The 25,312-nt window shown below is 46.4% G+C and overlaps 1 protein-coding gene across 1 annotated transcript in view; it reads left to right on the top strand.

The window, feature by feature from the left end:
- The window catches only part of LOC124718786, a 480,197-nt gene that overhangs the window by 385,394 nt on the left and 69,491 nt on the right, over positions 1 to 25,312 (top strand). The window contains exons 12-13 of the mRNA XM_047244394.1: positions 8,836 to 8,982; positions 20,436 to 20,627. Coding sequence (XP_047100350.1) covers positions 8,836 to 8,982; positions 20,436 to 20,627 — 339 coding nt within the window. The remainder of the gene's footprint in view (positions 1 to 8,835; positions 8,983 to 20,435; positions 20,628 to 25,312) is intronic.

Genomic DNA, 25,312 nt, shown 5'->3' with positions numbered 1-25,312 from the left:
AAGCGGGCACCAGCCCAACATTGGTATGGGTCGTTGCAGAGGCTATTTTCACCGGGTCACACTCGATACTGTAGCCCTGATCCGTATCAATACTGTTTCCCACTCCACTCCCTATCATCACTAGATCCTGCTTTGAGAAACCCTTGCACAAGGAACCTATATCCTCTACCACCTGGCTAAGACACGCACTTGGCTTGAAAAAGTTTGTGACCTGGTACCTGTCACCTAATTTTTCCTGCAAAATCTGGTCCACACTTCTTCGATGGCTGCTATCTAGCAACAGAACTTTCCTCTTACTTTCTACTATTTTGGAAACAGTTGGTTTCCTAGTGAGATACTGTTGCATCTTAACTACATCAACTTCTACTGGAGCCTCTTCCTTGCTTAAATGTGGTAGCAAGGCAAATCTATTGGTTGTGCCAATTGGGAAACTGTCAGACACTGTTCTCTTCCTGTGTCCCCTGTTCCCATCTATCACTTCCCACTGCTGTTTACCCTTCTCCCCCCTTAACCTCTTTAGTTCCTCCCTCGCTCTGTCCAGATCAGCCTGAAGGGCTCTAACTTTCTCCTCCTGTTCAGCTCTAATCCTATCTCTTGAGCAAATCCTGCAAAAGAATGGAAGAGTCTCGTTTGCTTCCCCAATTCCCACGCCGCTATAATTTCCCCAATCAAACCACCTGTCACAACAGCTGCACAAAACCCCTAAACTAACTTTCCTACTGCAGCTCACACACTCAGTATCCATGTTGTTGTTGTTGTGGTCTTCAGTCCTGAGACTGGTTTGATGCAGCTCTCCATGCTACTCTATGCTGTGCAAGCTTCTTCATCTCCCAGTACCTACTGTAACCTACATCCTTCTGAATCTGTTTAGTGTATTCATCTCTTGGTCGCCCTCTACGATTTTTACCCTCCACGCTGCCCTCCAATGCTAAATTTGTGATCCCTTGATGCCTCAGAACATGTCCTACCAACTGGTCCCTTCTTCTTGTCAAGTTGTGCCACAAACTCCTCTTCTCCCCAATTCTGTTCAATACCTCCTAGTTAGTTATGTGATCTACCCATTTAATCTTCAGCATTCTTCTGTAGCACCACATTTCGAAAGCTTCTATTCTCTTCTTGTCCAAACTACTTATCGTCCATGTTTCACTTCCATACATGGCTACACTCCATACAAATACTTTCAGAAATGACTTCCTGACACTTAAATCTATACTCGATGTTAACAAATTTCTCTTCTTCAGATACGCTTTCCTTGCCATTGCCAGTCTACATTTTATATCGTCTCTACTTCGACCATCATCAGTTATTTTGCTCCCCAAATAGCAAAACTCCTTTACAACTTTAAGTGTCTCATTTCCTAATCTAATTCCCTCAGCATCACCAGACTTAATTTGACCACATTCCATTATCCTCGTTTTGCTTTTGTTGATGTCCATCTTGTATCCACCCTTCAAGACACTGTCCATTCCGTTCAACTGCTCTTCCAAGTCCTTTGCTGTCTCTGACAGAATTACAATGTCATCGGCGAACCTCAAATTTTTATTTCTTCTCCATAGATTTTAATACCTACTCCGAATTTTTCTTTTGTTTCCGTTACTGCTTGCTCAATATACAGATTGAATAACATCGGGGAGATGCTACAACCCTGTATCCCTCCTTTGCCAACCGCTGCTTGCCTTTCCTGCCCCTCGACTCTTATAATTGCTATCTGGTTTCTGTACAAATTGTAAATAGCCTTTCGCTCCCTGTATTTTACCCCTGCCACCTTCAGAATTTGAGAGAGGGTATTCTAGTCAACATTGTCAAAAGCTTTCTCTATGTCTACAAATGCTAGAAACGTTGTTACCTTTCCTTAATCTATTATCTAAGATAAGTCTTAGGGTCAGTATTGCTTCACGTGTTCCAACATTTCGTCGGAATCCAAACTGATCTTCCCCGAGGTCGGCTTCTACCGGTTTTTCCATTCGTCTGTAAAGAATCCGCGTTAGTATTTTGCGGCTGTGACTTATTAAACCGATAGTTCGGTAATTTTCACATCTGTCAACACCTGCTTTCTTTGGGATTGGAATTATTATATTCTTCTTGGAGTCTGAGGGAATTTCGCCTGTCTCATACATCTTCCTCACCAGATGGTAGAGTTTTGTCAGGACTGGCTCACCAAAGGCTGTCAATAGTTCTAATGGAATGTTGTCTACTCCTGGGGCCTTGTTTCGACTTAGGTCTTTCAGTGGACTGTCAAACTCTTCACGCAATATCCTATCTCCCATTTCATCTTTATCTACATCCTATTCCATTTCCATAATATTGTCCTCAAGTGCATCGCCTTTGTATAGACCCTCTATATACTCCTTCCACCTTTCTGCTTTCCCTTCTTTACTTAGAACTGGGTTTCCACCTGAGCTCTTGATATTCATACAAGTGGCTCTCTTTTCTCCAAAGGTCTCATTAATTTTCCTGTAGGCAGTATCTATCTTACCCCTCGTGAGATAAGCCTCAACATCCTTACATTTGTCCTCTAGCCATCCCTGCTTAGCCATTTTGCACTTCCTGTCGATCTCGTTTTTGAGACGTTTGTATTCCTTTTTGCCTGCTTCATTTACTGCGTTTTTATATTTTCTCCTTGCATCAGTTAAATTCAATATTTCTTCTGTTACCCAAGGATTTCTACTAACCCTCGTCTTTTTACCTACTTGATCCACTGCTGCCTTCGCTACTTCATCCCTCAAAGCTACCCATTCTTCTTCTACTGTATTTCTTTCCCCCATTCCTGTCAATTGTTCCCTTATGCTCTCCCTGTAACTCTGTACAACCTCTGGTTTAGTCAGTTTATCCAGGTCCCATCTCCTTAAATTCCCACCTTTCTGCAGTTTCTTCAGTTTTAATCTACAGTTCATAACCAACAGATTGTGGTCAGAGTCCACATCTGCCCCTGGAAATGTCTTACAACTTAAAACCTGGTTCCTAAATCTCTGCCTTACCATTATATAATCTATCTGATACCTTCCAGAATCTCCAGGATGATTAAGTTATTCTCTGTGCAAAATTCTACCAGATGGCTTCCTATCTCATTTCTCTCCCTCAATCCATATTCACCCACTATGTTTCCCTCTCTCCCTTTTCCTACTCTCGAATTCCAGTCACGCATGACTATTAAATTTTAGTCTCCCTTCACTACCTGAATAATTTCTTTTATCTCATCATACATTTCATTAATTTCTTCATCATCTGCAGAGCTAGTTGGCATATAAACTTGTACTACTGTGGTAGGCATGGACTTCGTATCTATCTTGGTCACAATAATGCGTTCACTATGCTGTTTGTAGTAGCTTACCCGCACTCGTATTTTTTTTATTCATTATTAAACCTACTCCTGCATTACCCCTATTTGATTTTGTATTTATAACCCTGTATTCGCCTGACCAAAAGTCTTGTTCCTCCTGCCAGCGAACTTAACTAATTCCTACTATATCTAACTTCAACCTATCCATTTCCCTTTTTAAATTTTCTGACCTACCTGCTCGATTAAGGGATCTGACATTCCACGCTCCGATCCGTAGAACGCCGGATTTCTTTCTCCTGATAACGACGTCCTCTTGAGTAGTCCCCGCCCGGAGATCCGAATGGGGGACTATTTTACCTCCGGAATATTTTACCCAAGAGGACGCCATCATCACTTAATCATACAGTAAAGCTGCATGCCCTCGGGAAAAATTACGGCTGTAGTTTCCCCTTGCTTTCAGCCGTTCGCAGTACCAGCACAGCAAGGCCGTTTTGGTTAGTGTTACAAGGCCAGATCAGTCAATATCCAGACTGTTGCCCCTGCAACTACTGAAAAGGCTGCTGCCCCTCTTTAGGAACCATACGTTTGTCTTGCTTCTCAACAGATACCCCTCCGTTGTGGTTGCACCTACGGTACGGCCATCTGTATCGCTGAGGCACGCAAGCCTCCCCACCAACGACAAGGTCCTTGGTTCATGGGGGGGGGGGGGGGGGGGGAGGTAGTATCCATGGTAGTTTGGAAATTAGTTAAGAAAAAAATGGTTCAAATGGTTCTGAGCACTATGGGACTTAACTTCTGAGGTCATCAGTCCCCTAGAACTTAGAACTACTTAAACCTAACTAACCTAAGGACATCACACACATCTATGTCCGAGGCATAGCGGTCGCGCGCTTCCAGACTGTACCGCCTAGAATCGCTCGGTCTCCCTGGACGGCGCGTTAGTTAAGAGATTTACCAAGTGATAACGATAATATATTAAATACAGATGTAAAAGGACACTAAATATGTTTTGGAAACTAATATATAAGTAAACTATTTTCACGTTCAAAAATTAGGCCTAAACAGCCGAATGAAACCAAAACGAACTTTTTGCGATTACTGGAAGAATACGCAAATAAAAGAAAAACCTTTAATGGAAAGCTTGAAGAGCACACTAATGAACGTATTTAATCAGTTAATCTAGCAAATGCACTTAAGATTGCAGTATAACGCCAAGTACGCACACTCAGAAAGTAAGGCAAAGCCGCGAAATGTAAACAAAACGAACTTTTCGCGATTACTGGAACAATACGCAAATAAACGAAAACCTTTAATGGTGAGCTTGAGAAGCACCCTAATGAACGTATTTAATAAGTTAAACTGTAGCAAATGCACTTACAATTGCTGTATAACGCTAAATATGCACGCTCGAAAAATTAGGCCTAAGCAGCAGTAAGTAAACAAACGAACTTTTCGCGATTACTGGAACACTACGCAAATAAAAGTAAAACTTTTAATGGTGACCTTGAAGAGTACACTAAAAAACGTATTTAATTAGTTAAAGGTGGTCAACAATTAATTACAACCTAAATTACTTACCTTTCACGAGAGCTCTGTCTCCGTACGTGCGGCCTTGTGCAGGGCTACCATAGGCGTGGGGGACCGGAATGCAGTTGTAGGGGAAGGAGTAGAAGGAAAGGTTACATGAGAATATGGGCTTGGGACACGGAATGAGAGAGGAGAAAGGCTAATTGAGTTCTGTAACGAGTTTCAGCTAGAATCACAAGAGGAGGAGCTATACTTGGTAAAGGCCGGGTGACACGGGAAGATTTCAGTTACATGACGTCATGGTCAGGCATAGGTTCCGAAATCAGATACTGGATTGTAAGGCGTGCCCAGGAGCAGATATAGACTCAGATCACAATATAGTAGTGATGAAGAGTAGGCTGAAGTTTCAAACATTAGTCAGGAAGAATCAATACGCAAAGAAGTGGGATACTGAAGTACTAAGGAATGACGATATACAGTCGAAGTTCTATAAGGCAATAGATACAGCAATAAGGAATAGCTCAGTAGGCAGTACAGTTGAAGAGGAATGGACATCTCTAAGAATGAAAATCAAACAAGTTGGGAAGGAAAACATAGGTACAAAGAACGTAACTGCGAAGAAATCGTAAGTAACAGAAGAAATACTTCAATTGATCGGTGATTGGAGGAAGTACAAAAATGTCCAGGGAAACTCAGGAATACAGAAATACAAGTCGCTGAGGAATGAAATAAATAGGAAGTGTAGGGAAGATAAGGCGAAATGGCTGCAGGAAAAATGTGAAGACATCGAAAAAGAAATGATTGTCGGAAGGACAGACTCAGCATACAGGAATGTCAAAACAGCCTTCCGTGACATTAAAAGCAAGGGTGGTAACATTAAGAGTGCAACGGGAATTCCACTGTTAAATGCATAGGAGAGAGCAGATAGGTGGAACGAATACATTGAAAGCCTCTATGAGGGTGAAGATTTGTCTGATGTGATAGAAGGAGAAATGATTGGAGGAAGTGGCAACAACACGACTACTCACGTCAGTGTGTAGAATATCTGCGTCTGGCGGCATACCATCTGACTTTCGGAAAAGCATCATCCACACAATTCCGAAGACGACAAAATCTGACAAGTGCGAGATTTATCGCTCAATCAGCTTAGCAGGTCATGCATCCAAGTTGCTGACAAGAATAATATACACAAGAACGGAAATGTGTTTAGGAAAGGTAAAGGCACGAGAGAGGCAATTCCGACGTTGTGGTTAATAATAGAAGCAAGACTAAAGAAAAATCAAGACACGTTCATAGGATTTGTCGACCTGGAAAAAGCGTTCGACAATGTAAAATGGTGCAAGCTGTTCGAGATTCTGAAAGAAGTAGGGGTAAGCTGTAGGGAGAGACGGGTCATATACAATATGTACAACAGCCAAGAGGGAATAATAAGAGTGGACGACGACCAAGAACGAAGTGGTCGTATTGAAAAGGGTGTAAGACAGGGCTGTAGCCTTTCCCCCCTACTGTTCAAACTGTACATCGAGGAAGCAATGATGGAAATAAAAGAAAGGTTCAGGGGTGGAATTAAAATACAAGGTGAAAGTATATCAATGATACGATTCGCTGATGACATTGCTATCCTGAGTGAAAGTTAAGAAGAATTAAATGATCTGCTGAACGGAATGAACAGTCTAATGAGTACACAGTATGGACTGAGAGTAAATCGAAGAAAGACGACGGTAATGAGAAGTAGTAGATGGTCACGAAGTCAATGAAGTTAAGGAATTCTGCTAACTAGGCAGTAAAATAACCAATGACGGACGGAGCAAGGAAGACATCAAGCCAGCCGTGTGACCTAGAGGTTCTAGGCGCTTCAGTCCGGAACCGCGTGACCGCTACGGTCGTAGGTTCGAATCCTGCCTCGGGCATGGATGTGTGTGATGTCCCTAGGTTAGTTAGGTTTAAGTAGTTCTAAGTCTAGGGGACTGATGACCTCAGATGTTAAATCCCATAGTGCTTAGTGCCATTTGAAACATTTTTTGAGGACATCAAAAGCAGAATAGCAATGGCAAAAAGGGCATTCCTGTCCAAGAGAAATCTACTAATATCAAATATCGGCCATAATTTGAGGAAGAAATTTCTGTGAATGTACGTCTGGAGTAAAGCATTGTGTGGTAGTGATACATGGACTGTGGGAAAACCGCAACAGAAGAGAATCGAAGCATTTGAGGTGTGTTGCTACAGGCGAATGTTGAAAATTAGATGGACTGATAAGGTAAGGAATGAGGAGGATCTGCGCAGAACCAGAGAGGAAAGGAATATGTGGAAAACACTGATAAGGAGGGGGGAGGACAGGACATCTGTTAAGGCATCGGGGAATCACTTCCACGGTACCAGAGGAAGACAGGGATTGGAATACATCCAGCAAATAATTGAGGGCGTAGGTTGCAAGTGCTGCTCTGAGATGAAGAGGTTAGCACAGTAGAGGAATTCGTGGTGGGCTGCATCAGGCCAGTCAGAGGACTGATGACAAAAAAAAATTGTTGTACTATCGGTCGGAGGATGGCATTCACGTATCGTACAGCCGTTACGGCGCCTTCCGTGTCCAACGGCAGCGTACGTCGGCCCGATGTAATACTACCCGAAATGGTGTCGTAGTTGCAAAGATGGACCTCGCCATGGACGTCGGGAATGACGTTGCGCATCATGCAGCCTATTGCGCACAGTTTGAGACGTAACACGACGTCCTGTGGCTGCACAAAAAGCATTATTTAACATGGTGGCATTGCAGCCAGGATTGGCTCAAAAATGGTTCAAATGGCTCTGAGTACTATGGGACTTAACTACTTAAACCTAACTAACCTAAGGACATCACGCACATTCACGCCCGAGGCAGGATTCGAACCTGCGACCGTAGCCGTCGCGCGGTTCCAGACTGTAGCGCCTAGAAAAGCTTGGCCACTCCGGCCGGCGCTGCCAGGATTCCTTCGAGCCATAAGCCGTAGGTAGCGGCCACCTACTGCAGTAGTAGTCCTTGGACGGCCTGAGCGAGGCATGTCATCGACAGTTCCTGTCTCTCTGTATCTCCTCCGTGTCCAAACAACATCGCTTTGGTTCACTCCGAGACACCTGGCCGCTTCCCTTGTAGAGATCCCTTCCTGGCTCAAAGTAACAATGCGGACGCGATCGAGTTGCCATGTTGACCGTCTAGGCATTGTTGAACTACAGACAACACGAGCTGTGTACCTCCTTCCTCGTGGAATGACTGGAACTGATCGGCTGTCGGACCCCCTCCGTCTAATAGGCGCTGCTCATGCACGGTTGTTTACATCTTTGGGCGCGTATAGTGACGTCTCTGAACAGTCAAAGGAACTGTGTCTGTGATGCAACATCCACAGTCAACGTCCATCTTCAGCAGTTTTGGGAACTGGGGTGATGCAAAACTCTTTTTGATGTATGCACGTTGCAGACAAAATGGTTAACAAAATTTATGTCATTGATGACGTACGTTGAACGTGCGACCGTTTCTGTTTCAATACTGACAGACACCATTCGCTCTATACTGTATTTAGAAAACATTTACCTTTCCATTCGCCAGACGTGGAACGACTGAAGCGTCAGCTTGAGGCGGTCGGTATTCAAATCCCAGGTGCTACTAATCGCTGGGATCGTGGCGCTGCTGAAAAATAGTTGAAATTTTATAGATTCTTCAGTTTTGTGCATTTAAATGTGTTAGCAAATCACTTTCTTAGTCTTGTCACTATTCTTTTTGCTGTGAACGAACCTTTCACTTTCTATAAATTTCCCTCGCCCATAAATATCCTACTTTCTTCCTGCACAGAACTCCTGTTTTCTGTCACTCGTCTTTCTAAGTATCAAAAATATTTTACTTGTTGCTGCGAGGTGTTTCCTTCCAACGTTGTTTTGACGTAAGCTTCACGCTGTGATCTTTCTTACATTTATACCGCGTGACCAGCCTGTGTACCTTTACGCCTGCGCTGCCCGCTGCCTCGCCCCTGGCTGACCCCGGCCTGTGCTGCCCGCAGCATCTGCGTCACGGTGGTGGTGCTGAACGTGCACTTCCGGTCGCCGCAGACGCACGTCATGGCGCCGTGGGTGCGGCGCGTCTTCATCCACATCCTGCCGCGGCTGCTCGTCATGCGCCGGCCGCAGTACCAGATCGACAAGCGCAGGTGGGCGCCTCGCCTCACCTCACCTCACACCACCTCACCTCACCTCACCTCACCTCACACCACCTCACCTCACACCTCACACCACCTCACCTCACCTCACACCTCACACCACCTCACCTCACCTCACCTCACACCTCACACCACCTCACCTCACCTCATCTCACCTCACACCTCACACCTCACACCACCTCACCTCACCTCACCTCACACCGCCTCACCTCACCTCACACCACCTCACCTCACCTCACCTCACCTCACACCACCTCACCTCACACCTCACACCACCTCACCTCACCTCACCTCACACCTCACACCACCTCACCTCACCTCACCTCACACCTCACACCACCTCACCTCACCTCACCTCACACCTCACACCACCTCACCTCACCTCATCTCACCTCACACCTCACACCTCACACCACCTCACCTCACCTCACCTCACACCGCCTCACCTCACCTCACACCACCTCACCTCACCTCACCTCACCTCACACCTCACACCTCACACCACCTCACCTCACCTCACTTCACCTCACACCTCACACCACCTCACCTCACCTCACCTCACCTCACACCTCACACCACCTCACCTCACCTCACTTCACCTCACACCTCACACCACCTCACCTCACCTCACCACACCACCTCACCTCACCTCACCTCACACCTCACACCACCTCACCTCACCTCATCTCACCTCACACCTCACACCTCACACCACCTCACCTCACCTCACCTCACACCACCTCACCTCACCTCACCTCACACCACCTCACCTCACCTCACCTCACCTCACCTCACCTCACACCTCACACCACCTCACCTCACTTCACCTCACACCTCACACCACCTCACCTCACCTCACCTCACACCTCACACCTCACACCACCTCACCTCACCTCACTTCACCTCACACCTCACACCACCTCACCTCACCTCACCTCACCTCACCTCACCTCACCTCACACCTCACACCACCTCACCTCACCTCACTTCACCTCACACCTCACACCACCTCACCTCACCTCACCTCACACCACCTCACCTCACCTCACTTCACCTCACACCTCACACCACCTCACCTCACCTCACCTCACCTCACCTCACCTCACTGCAGCTGGCCACGCCCTTCAACACCGGAGCCACGGCTCAGTGAGACTGTGCCGCTCAGTCACACAGTTTGTATATGCAGTGGTCTGAAAGCGGGACAGGTGGGAAAGATAGTAAGTAACCCGATTATTATTTCAAAAGTAATCGCCCTAACTGGTAATATATCTCTCCCAGTGTGAGACAAAAAGTTTGCGGTTGCCTGTGGAATCGCGATTGTACCTAGACGCGGGGGTGTTTCGACTACGCTGCTGAAGTTCTTGTGGTAATCCCTCACGCATCGTGCACACAGTCCCGACCGCCCGAGTGGTTTTCGTGTTTTGGCAGCCCTGAAACAAGACATTCCTGGCCGTCGATTTGCTTTGGACGAAGAGGAGCACGCCTGGGTATAATCGTGGTTCGCTAAGCGACTGCAAAAGTCTCTCGATGAAGTGTTAGACCGTCTTATCTGACAGTGGGGTAAACGAATTGACAGTTACGGCGATTACTTTTGATGTAATAGACTAATCAGTTTACTTACTTGTCGTCTGTCCCGTTTTCATTTGACTGTCCCTTATACACAGCTGGACATTAAAATTTCCGAGCCAATAGAGGTAGCAAGTAGCTAAGTTTTGCTTAAAAAACACGGCGCAGAACACAAAAAACGAGATGGATACTGCTGGCCAGTAATCCCATACGATCATTTCCATTTCCCTAAACCACTCGACTGATTTCGAGCAAGCTTGGTACGCATATCAGAACCACTGTGGGTGTAAGGACCGTCTATTTCCCATAGGTGGTGGGAACTAAAAAATATTTCTTCCTCACCGTGATGTATGCAGAGCGTACTGCCTATCCACCGCTGCAGAACGCTTACGCTTGGCAGGTTGCTGCAGGTGCGCGTATTACCTGCTGCAGGAGCTGCCCGTGACAAGTCATTCGTTTTATCGAAGCCGTATATTTCGGGGTACCTAGGCGCAATGGCGAGTCTTGGTGATGTTCCACACCTAGGGTTGGGAGAGGGTAAGGGGGACGGGGTAAAGTGTGAAGTAACTTCTACCGAGCTTGGCACGCACGCCAGTTGCTGTATCGAGAAATTTCGTGCTCCAATAAGACAAACCTACGGATGAGGGTGGAGGATGGGGTTGAACAAAAGCTGACATAAAAGCGTAACCCACAAAAGTCTGGAGCAATTCCAAACGAATTCAATGTATCCACCACTCATAATTTGTATAAAAATACTGTGGGAGTAATAAATCCCTACCACATTGTGGGGCGTGGCCGCGAATGAGGAGGGGTGATACGAAAAAATGTTGGAAAATGATCTGTTGCTCTTCCCTTTCTACACTTAGTTCACTAGGAATACTTTAGAACTGTGATGCGCAATATCTTCCTTATTTGTGTTACTTAATACATGAACCACTTCGCAAGAAAGAGCACTACAGCAAGCCAGTAATTTTGTCAGAGTGTTTCAGTCCACACGGCTGAATACCACAAATACGTTTACAGTCCTACCTGGAAATACTGTTCATAGTGTAAAACGGCACAGAGTGAGACAGTTGCCAGTGTGAAATATACGTAGCAGGCGTAGCTGCTAGCAAGAAGCTGGTACGTAACCAGATTTGTAGGTGAGTTGGAGATACACAGGGCACGAAATTCGGTACGCAGAGTCTCCACTCCTACCTACCCCTGGTCGCAGCAACGGTTCCGACTTGGTCGGACGGCAAGTGGAACTAAGCTCGGCTGACAGACACAGGCGTGTCACCCGGTTCTGCTTCAGCTCTGTGCGATGGATATGAGGGAGTTTCTTGCCAACCTGTGACCCGATGCCTCCACCGGATGAGAGATCTGGAAAACGTGCTAGCCTCCGTACGAGCTCGGTCAGGATGGCACGGGCATTCGTCCCAAAGACGGGACATAGCCACATGTCTTACCTTATTTTATCTTAGAACATAAGTTAATGAAAGGCAAAATTACGTTTATAGCATTTGTAGAGTTACACAAAGCTTTTGACAATGTTGACTAGAATACACTCTTTGAAATTCTTAAGGTAGCAGGGGTAAAATACAGGGAGCGAGAGAATATTTACAACTTATACAGAAACCAGACGCAGTTACAGGAGCTGAGAAACATGAAAGGGAAGCCGTGGTTGAGAATAAGTGTGAGACAGGGTTGTAGCCTCTCCCCGATGTTACTGAATCTATACATTGAGCAAGCAGTAGAGGAAACCAAAGAGGAATTTGGAGAAGGAATTACAGTTTAGGGAGAAGACATTCAAACTTTGATGTTTCCCGATGACATTGTTTGTCTTGTCCGTCAGAGACAGCAAAACACTTGGAAGAGCAGCAGGACGGGAGGGGCAGTGTTTTCAAAATAGGATGTAAGACGAACATCAACAAAAGCAAACCAAGAATTGTTTATTTATTTATTTATTTATTGCTTATTTAGCTTGACCAGATCATGGCCTTAAGGCCCTCTCTGACACCTGATCGGGAGCAATACATATAAAAATATATTACGTAAGAGTCACAATAATAATATGCATAATTAATAAAAATAATAATTGGAAATAATATACCGAGCGAGGTGGCGCAGTGGTTAGCACACTGGACTCGCATTCGGGAGGACGACGGTTCAATCCCGCGGCCGGCCATCCTGATTTAGGTTTTTCTTGATTTTCCTAAATCGCTCCAGGCAAATGCCGGGATGGTTCCTCTGAAAGGGCACGGCCGACTTCCTTCCCAGTCCTTCCCTAATCCGATGAGACTGATGACCTCGCTGTTTGGTCTCTTCCCCCAAACCAACCAACCAACCAATTGGAAATAATATTAATGGAATGTAGTCGAACTACGTCAGATGGTGTTGAGGAAATTAGATTAGGAAACGAAACACGTTATGTAATAGATGAGTTTTGCTATTTGAGCAGCAAAATAGCTTATGATGGCTGAAATAGAATGTAGACTGGCAGTGGCGAGAATAGTGTTTCTGAAGAAGAGAAATTTGTTAACAATGAATATAGTTTCAAGAGTTAGGAAGTATTTTCTAGAGGTATACTATGTGATCAAAAGTATCCGGACACCTGGCTGAAAATGACTTACAAGTTCGTGGCGCCCTCCATCGGTAATGCTGGAATTCAATATGGTGTTGGTCGCCCTTAGCCTTGATGACAGCTTCCACTCTCGCAGGCATACGTTCAATCAGGTGCTGGAAGGTTTCTTGGGGAATGGCAGCCCATTCTTCACCGAGTGCTGCACTGAGGAGAGGTATCGATGTCGGTCGGTGAGGCTTGGCACGAAGTCGGCGTTCCAAAACATTGTAATTCAGGTGTTCTATAGGATTCAGGTCAGGACTCTGTGCAGGCCAGTCCATTACAGGGATGTTATTGCCGTGTAACCACTCCGCCACAGGCAGTGCATTATGAACAGGTGCTCGATCATGTTGAAAGATGCAATCGGCATCCCCGAATTCCTCTTCAACAGTGGGAAGCAAGAAGGTGCTTCAAACATCAATGTAGGCCTGTGCTGTGATAGTGCCACAAAAAAAAAAAAAAACATGGGCTGCCAGCCCCCTCCACGAAAAATACGACCACACCATGCCACCACCGCCTCCGAATTTTACTGTTGGCACTACACACGCTGGCAAAAAACGTTCACCGGGCATTCGCCGTACCCACACCCAGCCATCGGATCGCCACACGATGTACCGTGATTCGTCACTCCACACAACGTTTTCCCACTGTTCAGTTGTCCAATGTTTACGCTCCTTACACCAAGCGAGGCGTCGTTTGGCCGCTCGACCACGAAACCCAAGTTTTCTCACCTCTCACCTAACTGTCATAGTACTTGCAGTGGATCATGATGCAGTTTGGAATTCCTGTGATGGTCTGGTTGGATGTCTGCCTATTACACATTATGGCCCTCTTCAACTGTCTGTGGTCTCTGTCAGTCAACAGGCGAAGTCGACCTATATGCTTTTGTGCTGTACGTGTCCCTTCACATTTCCACTTCACTATTTAGGAGGGTGGAAATCTCGCATACAGACGTATGACACAAGTAACACCCAATCTCCACATACCAAGTCCGTGAGTTATGCGGAGCGCCCCGTTCAGCTCTCACACGATATCTAATGGCTACTGAGGTCGCTGATATGGAGTACCTGGGAGCAGGTGGCAGCACAATGCACCTAATATGAAAAACGTATGTCTTTGGGTGTGTCCGGATACTTTCAATCACATAGCGTATTTATGTGGAGCGTAGGTTTCATGGAAGTGAAACGTACACAATAAAAAGTGTAAACAAGAAGAGAATAGAAGCATTTGAGTTGTGGTGCTACAAAAGATTTCATGGGTAGATCGCACTAGTAATGAGGAGATACTGAGTAGGATTTGGGAGGAAGGAAATCTGTGGCACCACTTGTCCAAGAGAAGGGATCGTTTGACAGGACACATTCTGAGGCATCAGGGGATCGCCAACTTCCTACCAGAAGGATGTGTGTGTGTGGGGGGGGGGGGGGGGCGGGGGTGGAGGGAGGGGGGCGGGAGGGCATAGAGGAAGATCAAGAGATGAATACAGTAAGGAGGTTGAGGAGGATGTAGGTTGCACTAGTTATTCGGAGATGAAGACGCTTGCACAGGATAGAGTAGCGTGGACAGCTACATCAAACCCATCTTCGATCTGAAAACCACAACAGCAGCAACAACAATAACAACATATTTTTTGATCGTTAGGCTCGCTGATGCCTGTCTTGATGACGTTTTGCCCCTCAGATTGGGAGGTGGGTGAGGGGCCACTAGAGACAGTGACGCATCACATTATCTCCGATAAGCCAGACGCAATTTCTGTGATGCTTAAGCACGCACGTCACTATCTGTCTCGAACAAAATTGTGGTCCCATAACACACACATATAGATGAGAGTAGGGTTGAAAAAAGGCGAGCATAAAAGCATAATATGGAAACGCCTGGAGCAACTCCAACCACATTTGATATATACATCAATTATTATTAGTACAAAAATACTGTGGGATTAACATACCGCAACTACCCATCAGGGCGTGTGTGAGGACGAGGAAGCTGATACGTAAAAATATTCTTTCCTGCATTCAGCTAACTTGAAATACCTTAAAAGTATGAAGCACAATCTGTCCCTTATTTATGCTGTTACACTACTGGCCATTAAAATTGGTACACCAAGAAGAAATGCAGATGATAAACGGGTATTCATTGGACAAATATATTATACTAGAACTGACACGTGGTTACATCTTCACGCAATTTGGGTGCATAGATCCTGAGAAATCAGTACCCAGAACAACCACCTCTGGCCGTAATAACTGCCTCGATACGCCTGGGCATTGAGTCAAACAGAGCTTGGATGGCGTGCACAGGTACAGCTGCCAGTGCAGCTTCAATACGATACCACAGTTCATCAAGAGTAGTGGCTGGCGTATTGTGACGAGCCAGTTGCTCGGCCACCATTGACCAGACGTTTTCAGTTGGTGGGAGATCTGGAGAATGTACTGGCCAGGGCAGCAGTCGAACATTTTCTGTATCCAGAAAGGCCCGTACAGGGCCTGCAACACGCGGTCGTGCATTATCCTGCTGAAATGTAGGGTTTCGCAGGGATCGAATGGAGGGTAGAGCCACGGATCGTAACACATGTGAAATATAACATCCACTCTTCAAAGTGCCGTCTATGCGAACAAGAGGTGACCGAGACGTGTAACCAATGGCACCCCATACCATCACGCCGGGTGATGCGCCAGTATGGGATGACGAATACACGCTTCCAATGTGCGTTCTCCGCGATGACGCCAAACACGGATGCGACCACCGTGATGATGTAAACAGAACCTGGATTCATCCGAAAAAATGACGTTTTGCAAATCGAGCACCCAGGTTCGTCGTTGAGTACACCATCGCAGGCGCTCCTGTCTGTGATGCAGCGTCAAGGGTAACCGCAGCCACGGTCTCCGAGCTGATAGTCCATGCTGCTACAAACGTCGTCGAACTGTTCGTGCAGATGGTTGTTGTCTTGCAAACGTCCCCATCTGTTGACTCAGGGATCGAGACGTGGCTGCACGATCCGTTACGGCCATGCGGATAAGATGCCTGTCATCTCGACTGCTAGTGATACGAGGCCGTTGGGATCGAGCACGGCGTTCCGTATTACCCTCCTGAACCCACCGATTCCATATTCTAGTAACAGTCATCAGATCTCGACCAACGCGAGCAGCAATGTCGCAATACGATAAACCGCAATCGTGATAGGCTACAATCCGACCTTTATCAAAGTGGGAAAAGTGACGGTACGCATTTCTCCTCCTTACACGAGGCATCACAACAACGTTTCACCAGGCAACACCGGCCAATTGATGTTTGTGTATGAGAAATCGGTTGGAAACTTTCCTCATGTCAGCACGTTGTAGGTCTCGCCACAGGCGCCAACCTTGTGTGAATGCTCTGAAAAGCTAATGATTTGCATATCACAGCATCTTCTTCCTGTCGGTTAAATTTCGCATCTGTCGCACGTTATCTTCGTGGTGTAGCAATTTTAATGGCCAGTAGTGTATATGCGTCAATCAGTTCGCAAAAGACAGCACTGGAGAAAACCAATAACATTGCCAGCGTGTTTCTGGCTGTGTACCACAAATACATTCACCGTTTCCTCTGCGTCCGCACGGTGTAAAATAGTGGAGAATCAGACAATTGCCAGAATGACATATGCGCACGTGGGAGTAACTGCGGGCTAGAAACTAGTACACAACTAAATTTTTAGGGGATTTGCAGGCATTCAGGGAGAGAAATTTAGTACAGACAGCAGCCCCCTGTGGCAGCAACAACGGCTGTGGGCCGGCAGGGCGTCGTCACTCTGGGCGAGGGTTCACCAATCGTAGCGGCCGGTGGGGGGCTGTCTCGGCAACGTGTGACCAGATGTGGAGAACGTCACGGCCTCTGTATCGAGGTAGGTCAGGACAGCACAGGCAGCAACCCATCTTCTGTTATCCTGTTGGAAGATTTTGTCGAGACTTCCAAGACAGGACACAGCGACCATCATCAACATATAATCAATGTAACAACGCTGTACAAAATACCGGTTATTCAAACCGGAGGCGATGGTACAATTTGCGCTGTGCCGACCTGTCACATCGTGTGCTGGGCCCGTATGACGAACACAGCGTGGCAGCGTTCGTTCTCCTAGGAGCCTCCATACACGGATACAGCCACTGTGATGCCGTTTGCAGAACTGATGCCTGATGTGGCTGGTCGGTTTCCCTGCTGCTGGCAGCTGGTGGGGCGGAGCTCCAGACACTGTCGCGAAGTCCGTGTGGACAGCGTGCTCTGCCGCAAACAGGCGCGATCCCAGACTCGAGGCGTGTGACGTGGCTGTACCATCCTGAAAGGCTGAGTGAAAAGTCCGTCAATCCTCTCGGGCACTAGTCGCGTGAGGCCATTTAGACCCTTCACAGCGTTGAGTACGGCTCTACTGAACCTGTGTGTTCCATATTCGCATGACAGTCGTGGAATCTCGACTAAGGCAAGCAGCAACATCGCAAACAGGGAAAAAGAGAAACGAGATAGTACAGTTACTGTACTGAACCAAGAGTGGTATTTAACCAGCATAATGTTACCCTCGTCACCTAGGACTTCCAATCGCTTGGCTAACAGGGAGAGACAGGTGTACAGATTTCGAAGTATTTGATGATGGGACACACTAAAGCCACTCTACATTTTAGACTGGGAAAAAATCCAAGTCGGAGGTCGTGGCACAGGATCAGTTTCAGCGCAAGTCGATTCGTTAGAGCACTAAAAATAAGGAAATTTTATATTTACATATCAGAGAACGATCTAATAGTTTGTGACGAAGAATTTGTCATTTCGATCCGTGGCAAGGGGCCAGGTGTTCAAGTGGTAACTATCTTGACGCAAAAGAACTCGACATCAAAGTAGGAACCAAAACCAATGAGGTGAATCAGTGAAGGACTGAGACGAAACAACACTGAGAGTGTAAAAATATCTTGCAACCGAATACCTACATCAGAAATCGAGGCAGTTTGTTAGAAAATATTCAGTAATATTGAGATGTTGCGGGCAAAAAGGACAGAAGTGGGAGAGTTGAAAGAAAACTCGAGCCTTTCGTCCGGCATATTGTGTATCCCGAGAGCTGCTGTACTCGTTTCTGTCGTCTTTCTGAAGTGACTCGAACACTGGCAAGCCGATGACGGGAGCCTCCGATCTCTGAATGCGCTGCAGACATTGCTGTAATCACGACGTGGGGGTCAAAAAATTTTTTAAACCTTTGTCAAGCAGCCTAATCACAAGGTTACTCACAGGAGGCTCCTGCCGTGACTGTAACATCCAAGAGGTTAAACATACCCAGACAGCTGCAGCTGGCAGGGCCTGTCCCACGTCAAGTCGCACGTCAAGCGCAGCAGAATGCTCGGGACAGTGACGACCCGCACGTGGTGTATGTTTCGGTCCTACAGTCGACAGCAGACTACCGACCCACCAACACAGGCGGCTGCCTCTGCAAAGGAACTATGCCCTGTTGCTCGTAGCAGTCACGAGAAGCAGTTGGGGGGGGGGGGGGGGATAGTGGCCAAATTTCAAATTGGCCATCAGAGACAAACTGGTCTAAAACTCGAAGCAGATGCCTCCAGATAGTGCCTGGGAGCGTTGCACAATGCTACGGTTCACAACTGCCTTGTTACGAATGAGACGGGATGTGTGCAACGTTGCGGCGGCTGCCCCATTTTTTAACTACTCTACTCCATTTGGCAGCCGCACAGTGGATCAAAATTCCGAAAACGTTTACAAAATCCAAAACTTCGGTCAGTATGAATAAAAATCTGTATCAGATCCAGTATGACCCACAAAATTCAAGCGAAATATGAATATTTGGTCAAAAACAGATAACAGGGGGCTCCTGAACGTATGAATTACGAATTTGACATAGAATTCTAAAAATGAACATCCACTATGGTGAATAAAATCCAAAAAGTATTAAATGCTTCTCTTACACCAGTTTCTCAATATGTGAAGTTTTCTTTTGATAGTCAAATGGAAAAAGAAGACGTATTCATTTTTGTCAAGTTTGTCTAAAAATATTGCTATATATTGTTGCCTTGGGTAGTCTGAAGGATAAAACGTCTTTCCCAGTATCTGAAGCGATAAATTTTCCGAAGGCTTGGAGACTAGTTTGTGCAGCCTCTGATACGTCAACTGGTCTGTAATTTGTCACCTACAGAGGGCATGACTTACTGTTCAACCAGTAGTAGAACTTCTTAAAACGGAAGTGATTATTTTGATACGTTGCCTCCTGTGGTTGAGCTCTGAGCTTGGCGAATAAAGTTGAAATAATTTGCCTCACACTGTCTGGCACTGCAATGAAATCTCTGGATCCTTTTCCTGGCCGCTTAAAAATCCCCTGTAGTTTACTCAGTAAACTTGAAAATCTCGCTCGCTGGTACCTCGACTAGAACACCAGATGAACCGGAAATTAACGTTAATATTCAATATTTATTTCTTGTATTATTAGTATCATTTATGCCTTTTAGGCTTCTGGTCTTTTGTTTACCATTTACATACAAGAAAATACGATGAAAATGTTCACACCCTCATAATTATGCTTTACACATGGAACAGGGCCCTATATGTATAAATCTGGACTAAATCTTATATTTTTTAATCGACTTACAGAAATTACATAAATGGTGGCGTAGTGAGAGCGTCATTTAAAACGTGACTTATTACCAGAATAGTGAATAGTACTTGAATTTTACAGGTGCTTCTCAATATACACAGTCATACTTATCAGAAAATTGGAAAAATATAGAAATTCCTCACTTTTAATTAAGCTTTAAAATTCATTCATTTCTTTTTTGTCACCGCTGTTGCATGAGTAAATAAGTATTTAGTGGTTTTAATTTAAGTACATACCTCTTAAAGCAGCCTCCAGTATAAAAATAAATATTTTACATGACGTGAAAAATGCATTACTTTGTTTGCCCAATTAGCCTGACACGACATGACATCTCACGGACACCAGAGCTGTAAATGTGACGTGAAACACTATACAGTCAAGTTGACCGATTCTATGAGTAGCAATTAATGAGACAAATAATACTGTAGCCATCCTACGATGTCAAATTTCCTAACTAGAATTTTTGTTTGTTTCAATTTTCGCATTCTGCCCCATTTGACAGACAGGTGTAATGTGCCCCGTCCATTTACTTGCCCCATTTGACAGCTGGGTCGAATGCACCCCGCCACACCCACTCTCATTCGCCAGACCCCAGACCCACGTGCCCCCCCTGAGACCTCCGCTGCCCAGTTGGCTTGACAGCCGGCCCCCGACTGCCCGCAGCTTCGGGCTGGCGACGTCGGCGCACCGCGTCATGGTGCGCACGTGCAACGGCCTGGAGCTGCGTGACTCGTCGCTGCTGTCGGCCGCCGCCGCCGCCGCCGCCGCCGACTCGTCGGCCTCGTCGGAGCTGGTGGCGGAGCCCTCGCCGCACGACTTCTTCCCCAGGCTGCTCGACCACGAGTTCACCTCCAGGTAGGCCGCCGCAGCCTTTCTCCGCACCAGACCTTCGCGGTATGTGTTCGTCGTTCCCGTGTCCTCACCAAACGCCATTTATTTCTTCGCAGTTGACAGAAGTCTGAGACATTGTCTAACGGCTCTTCCTTCTTCTGCTCATAGTGTAAGACAGGAAAAAGAGTACGCAGGCAGCTCAGACTATACAGGGTACAAGCCTACAGTTGGCAACACTGCTGACTGTATTTAACGTGGTGTTCCAAAGACATCTACATCTATATCTACGTACATACTCCGTAATCCACCATACGGTGCGTGGCGGAGGGTACCTCGTACCACAACTAGCATCTCTCCCTGTTCCACTCCCAAACAGAACGAGGGAAGAATGACTGCCTGTATGCTTCTGTACGAGTCCTAATCTCTCTTCTCTTATCTTTGTGGTCTTTCCGAGAAATGTAAGTTGGCGGCAGTAAAATTGTACTGCAGTCAGCCTCAAATGTTGGTTCTCTAAACTTCCTCAGTAGCGATTCACGAAAAGAACGCCTCCTTTCCTCTAGAGACTCCCACCCGAGTTACTGAAGCATTTCCATAACACTCGCGTGACGGTCAAACCTACCATTACAAATCTAGCATCCCGTCTCTGAATTGCTTCTATGTCCTCCCTCAATCCGACATGATAGGGATCCCAAATGCTCGAGCAGTACTCAAGAATAGTTGGTATTAGTGTTTTATAAGCGGTCTCCTTTACAGATGAACCACATCTTCGTAAAATTCTACCAATGAACCGAAGACGACTATCCGCCTTCCCCACAACTGCCATTACATGCTTGTCCCACATCATATCGCTCTGCAATGTTACGCCCAAATATTTAATCGACGTGGCTGTGTCAAGCGCTACACTACTAATGGAGTATTCAAACATCACAGGATTCTTTTTCCTATTCATCTGCATTAATTTACATTTATCTACACTCCTGGAAATTGAAATAAGAACACCGTGAATTCATTGTCCCAGGAAGGGGAAACTTTATTGACACATTCCTGGGGTCAGATACATCACATGATCACACTGACAGAACCACAGGCACATAGACACAGGCAACAGAGCATGCACAATGTCGGCACTAGTACAGTGTATATCCACCTTTCGCAGCAATGCAGGCTGCTATTCTCCCATGGAGACGATCGTAGAGATGCTGGATGTAGTCCTGTGGAACGGCTTGCCATGCCATTTCCACCTGGCGCCTCAGTTGGACCAGCGTTCGTGCTGGACGTGCAGACCGCGTGAGACGACGCTTCATCCAGTCCCAAACATGCTCAATGGGGGACAGATACGGAGATCTTGCTGGCCAGGGTAGTTGACTTACACCTTCTAGAGCACGTTGGGTGGCACGTGATACATGCGGACGTGCATTGTCCTGTTGGAACAGCAAGTTCCCTTGCCGGTCTAGGAATGGTAGAACGATGGGTTCGATGACGGTTTGGATGTACCGTGCACTATTCAGTGTCCCCTCGACGATCACCAGTGGTGTACGGCCAGTGTAGGAGATCGCTCCCCACACCATGATGCCGGGTGTTGGCCCTGTGTGCCTCGGTCGTATGCAGTCCTGATTGTGGCGCTCACCTGCACGGCGCCAAACACGCATACGACCATCATTGGCACCAAGGCAGAAGCGACTCTCATCGCTGAAGACGACACGTCTCCATTCGTCCCTCCATTCACGCCTGTCGCGACACCACTGGAGGCGGGCTGCACGATGTTGGGGCGTGAGCGGAAGACGGCCTAACGGTGTGCGGGACCGTAGCCCAGCTTCATGGAGACGGTTGCGAATGGTCCTCGCCGATACCCCAGGAGCTACAGTGTCCCTAATTTGCTGGGAAGTGGCGGTGCGGTCCCCTACGGCACTGCGTAGGATCCTACGGTCTTGGCGTGCATCCGTGCGTCGCTGCGGTCCGGTCCCAGGTCGACGGGCACGTGCACCTTCCGCCGATCACTGGCGACAACATCGATGTACTGTGGAGACCTCACGCCCCACGTGTTGAGCAATTCGGCGGTACGTCCACCCGGCCTCCCGCATGCCCACTATACGCCCTCGCTCAAAGTCCGTCAACTGCACATACGGTTCACGTCCACGCTGTCGCGGCATGCTACCAGTGTTAAAGACTGCGATGGAGCTCCGTATGCCATGGCAAACTGGCTGACACTGACGGCGGCGGTGCACAAATGCTGCGCAGCTAGCGCCATTCGACGGCCAACACCGCGGTTCCTGGAGTGTCCGCTGTGCCGTGCGTGTGATCATTGCTTGTACAGCCCTCTCGCAGTGTCCGGAGCAAGTATGGTGGGTCTGACACACCGGTGTCAATGTGTTCTTTTTTCCATTTCCAGGAGTGTATTTAGAGTTAGCTGCCATTCTTTATACCACATCACACGTTGAAGCCATATTGCCATCAGTCTGCGCAACTTTATTTAAAGATCACAAATTCAAATATGTTTTTCTGTCGCTTGTATCAAAGAATTCGAACTTAAAACATTATCTTTTACTCAGTCAGTTTTCTGAATTAATTTTCTGCCGCCGATCTCAGTAATTTTATGTAATGTTCCCTTAACAGTGCTTGCACTCCATGACGGTGTGCGACTGTGGAACCTCTAGCGAAGTCTGCTGACCAACTGAGTGACACTGTATCTGACGTTGCCGACTAAAGAGCTAAAACTGACTAATCCTTAGACCGAACACCAACTGAGCCTTTATTAAAATAAAAGTTTAAAAAGCAGTAAATGTATTGTAGTTATTCGCACAATTCTGTCACTGCCTCAAATTGAGACCAAGAAGGGTTGTGTCGAAAGAGCAGTGGTCCCACTCAAAAAACACAATTACCTATTTTCCATTAAAAAAAACTTAAGAGAGAAAATACCAACTATGAGACGCATAGCTGTAGGGAACGATTTTTTAAACAAAAAAATAGCACTGTAAATATTAAGAGCGAAAGAAAAGGAAAACGAAACGTGAAGAAGCTTTTTGAAATTGTTGGCCCAACATCTTCTACAACTTCAGCCTAAAATAACACTAATGAAGATATTTTGAGGACTCAGTACAATGTGGTTCCTTCTTTTCTTCCTCACTCGGCTTACGAATTGGGACGATTACCAGGAAACACCGTCTGCAGTCGCCCCACTTTCTGACAGTATTTTTCTGTCATACAGTTACTGACTGCGCTAGTTGTGGCACAGTGCAAGAGCTGCAGTTAAACCAATTTCAAGAAGAAGTGTGCTGTTAAGGAAATTACTCATCCTGCCTCTTCCCCAAGGGAGAGGCGCCTTTCGTTCCACACGCACACCAACTGGAACACTTCCTTCGTGGAAATACTTTGCATTTCTCCCTCGCCCATTCCTTTAGGTTGGTTGGTTTTGTTCACAGGCGAACTTGACATCCCAGCAGAATTTTCAACATGCGTCATTTACATATGCTGGCTTGGATAAAATTTTAGCGATTTTTCTAGCAACGAAATGGCCATATTTCTGAAGTGTTCTCCACACTAGCGTAGGCAGGCATCTCTTCCATTCGTTGTCACTCGGCTGGGAGATCTGGCTACTCTCAGCGATATTATCCACAACAATTCGTTATGTAGGTTTCTCTCCCTACTTGAGATCCCATTCCTCAGATAAGCAAAACAGTTTCCCTTAATTCGCTGCTGTAGTGATGAGCCGGCCGGAGTGGCCGAGCGGTTCTAGGCGCTACAGTCTGGAACCGCGCGACCGCTACGGTCGCAGGTTCGAATCCTGCCTCGGGCATGGATGTGTGTGATGTCCTTAGGTTAGTTACGTTTAAGTAGTTCTAAGTTCTAGGGGACTGATGACCTCAGCAGTTAAGTCCCATAGTGCTCAGAGTCATTTGAACTATTTTTGTGGTGATGATTTGGTCAAAAGAGCAATGCAGACTCATCTCATTTGCACGTAGTTGATTTTTCATCGGCATAGTCGACCATGTTTCCTAACCAGGGCAGTACACTGTCTTGAAGTCTTGCAGCATGAAAAGCCCATCTCATTAACGCTCTAGGCAGCAGTTTACAGGTAGCCTAAGTGATATGGAAGAAGTTGGTGCACCAGTCCAGTCTTTGTACCCTCAAACACAGATTTCCTGTTATCTCATCACAGCCATATTCACTTCTTCTTCAGCAACCCAATTGGGTCCAGATCGATGAAATCCAACACGTTTATGAATTACCAGTTGAAATTAATAGAAAACTCTGGAGTTGATTTCTTTTCCTAGGAGGGGGCGAATTTGTCAATGATGAGGACGAACACTAGCAGGCATATTCACACGGCTGCTGCCACTAGGATATCGTCTACATAATAACATAACCCAGTACATAATTCAGTAGATAAATTTAGTCCAAATGAGAGGACAGTAATTTGATAGGCTCTTCCTTCGAAAGTAGACACGGTTTGGAATCTTGATTCCTTGTTTAGACTAACTTGCCAGTAACCTAAGCTTAATCACATTGAAGAGCTGAACTTGGCTCCGTTCAACTTCTGTAGTGTTTCCGTCATATCTTGCGGCAAGTCCCTTGTGCTCTGTGCATAAATATCTGTTCAGTGTCCTAGCATCTAGGAATGATCGCATCTCACCATTCCCTTTGTCTTCCGTGACTTGGCGATTCAAATAGGGCCCACTGTACTTTTCTATGACATCCCAGACTTCCATCTG

This window comes from Schistocerca piceifrons, chromosome 10 (genome assembly GCF_021461385.2).
Source record: "Schistocerca piceifrons isolate TAMUIC-IGC-003096 chromosome 10, iqSchPice1.1, whole genome shotgun sequence".
NCBI lineage: Eukaryota > Metazoa > Arthropoda > Insecta > Orthoptera > Acrididae > Schistocerca > Schistocerca piceifrons.
The sequence above is the reverse complement of the archived record's forward strand: the minus strand, read 5'-3'. Positions and strand labels throughout refer to the sequence as shown.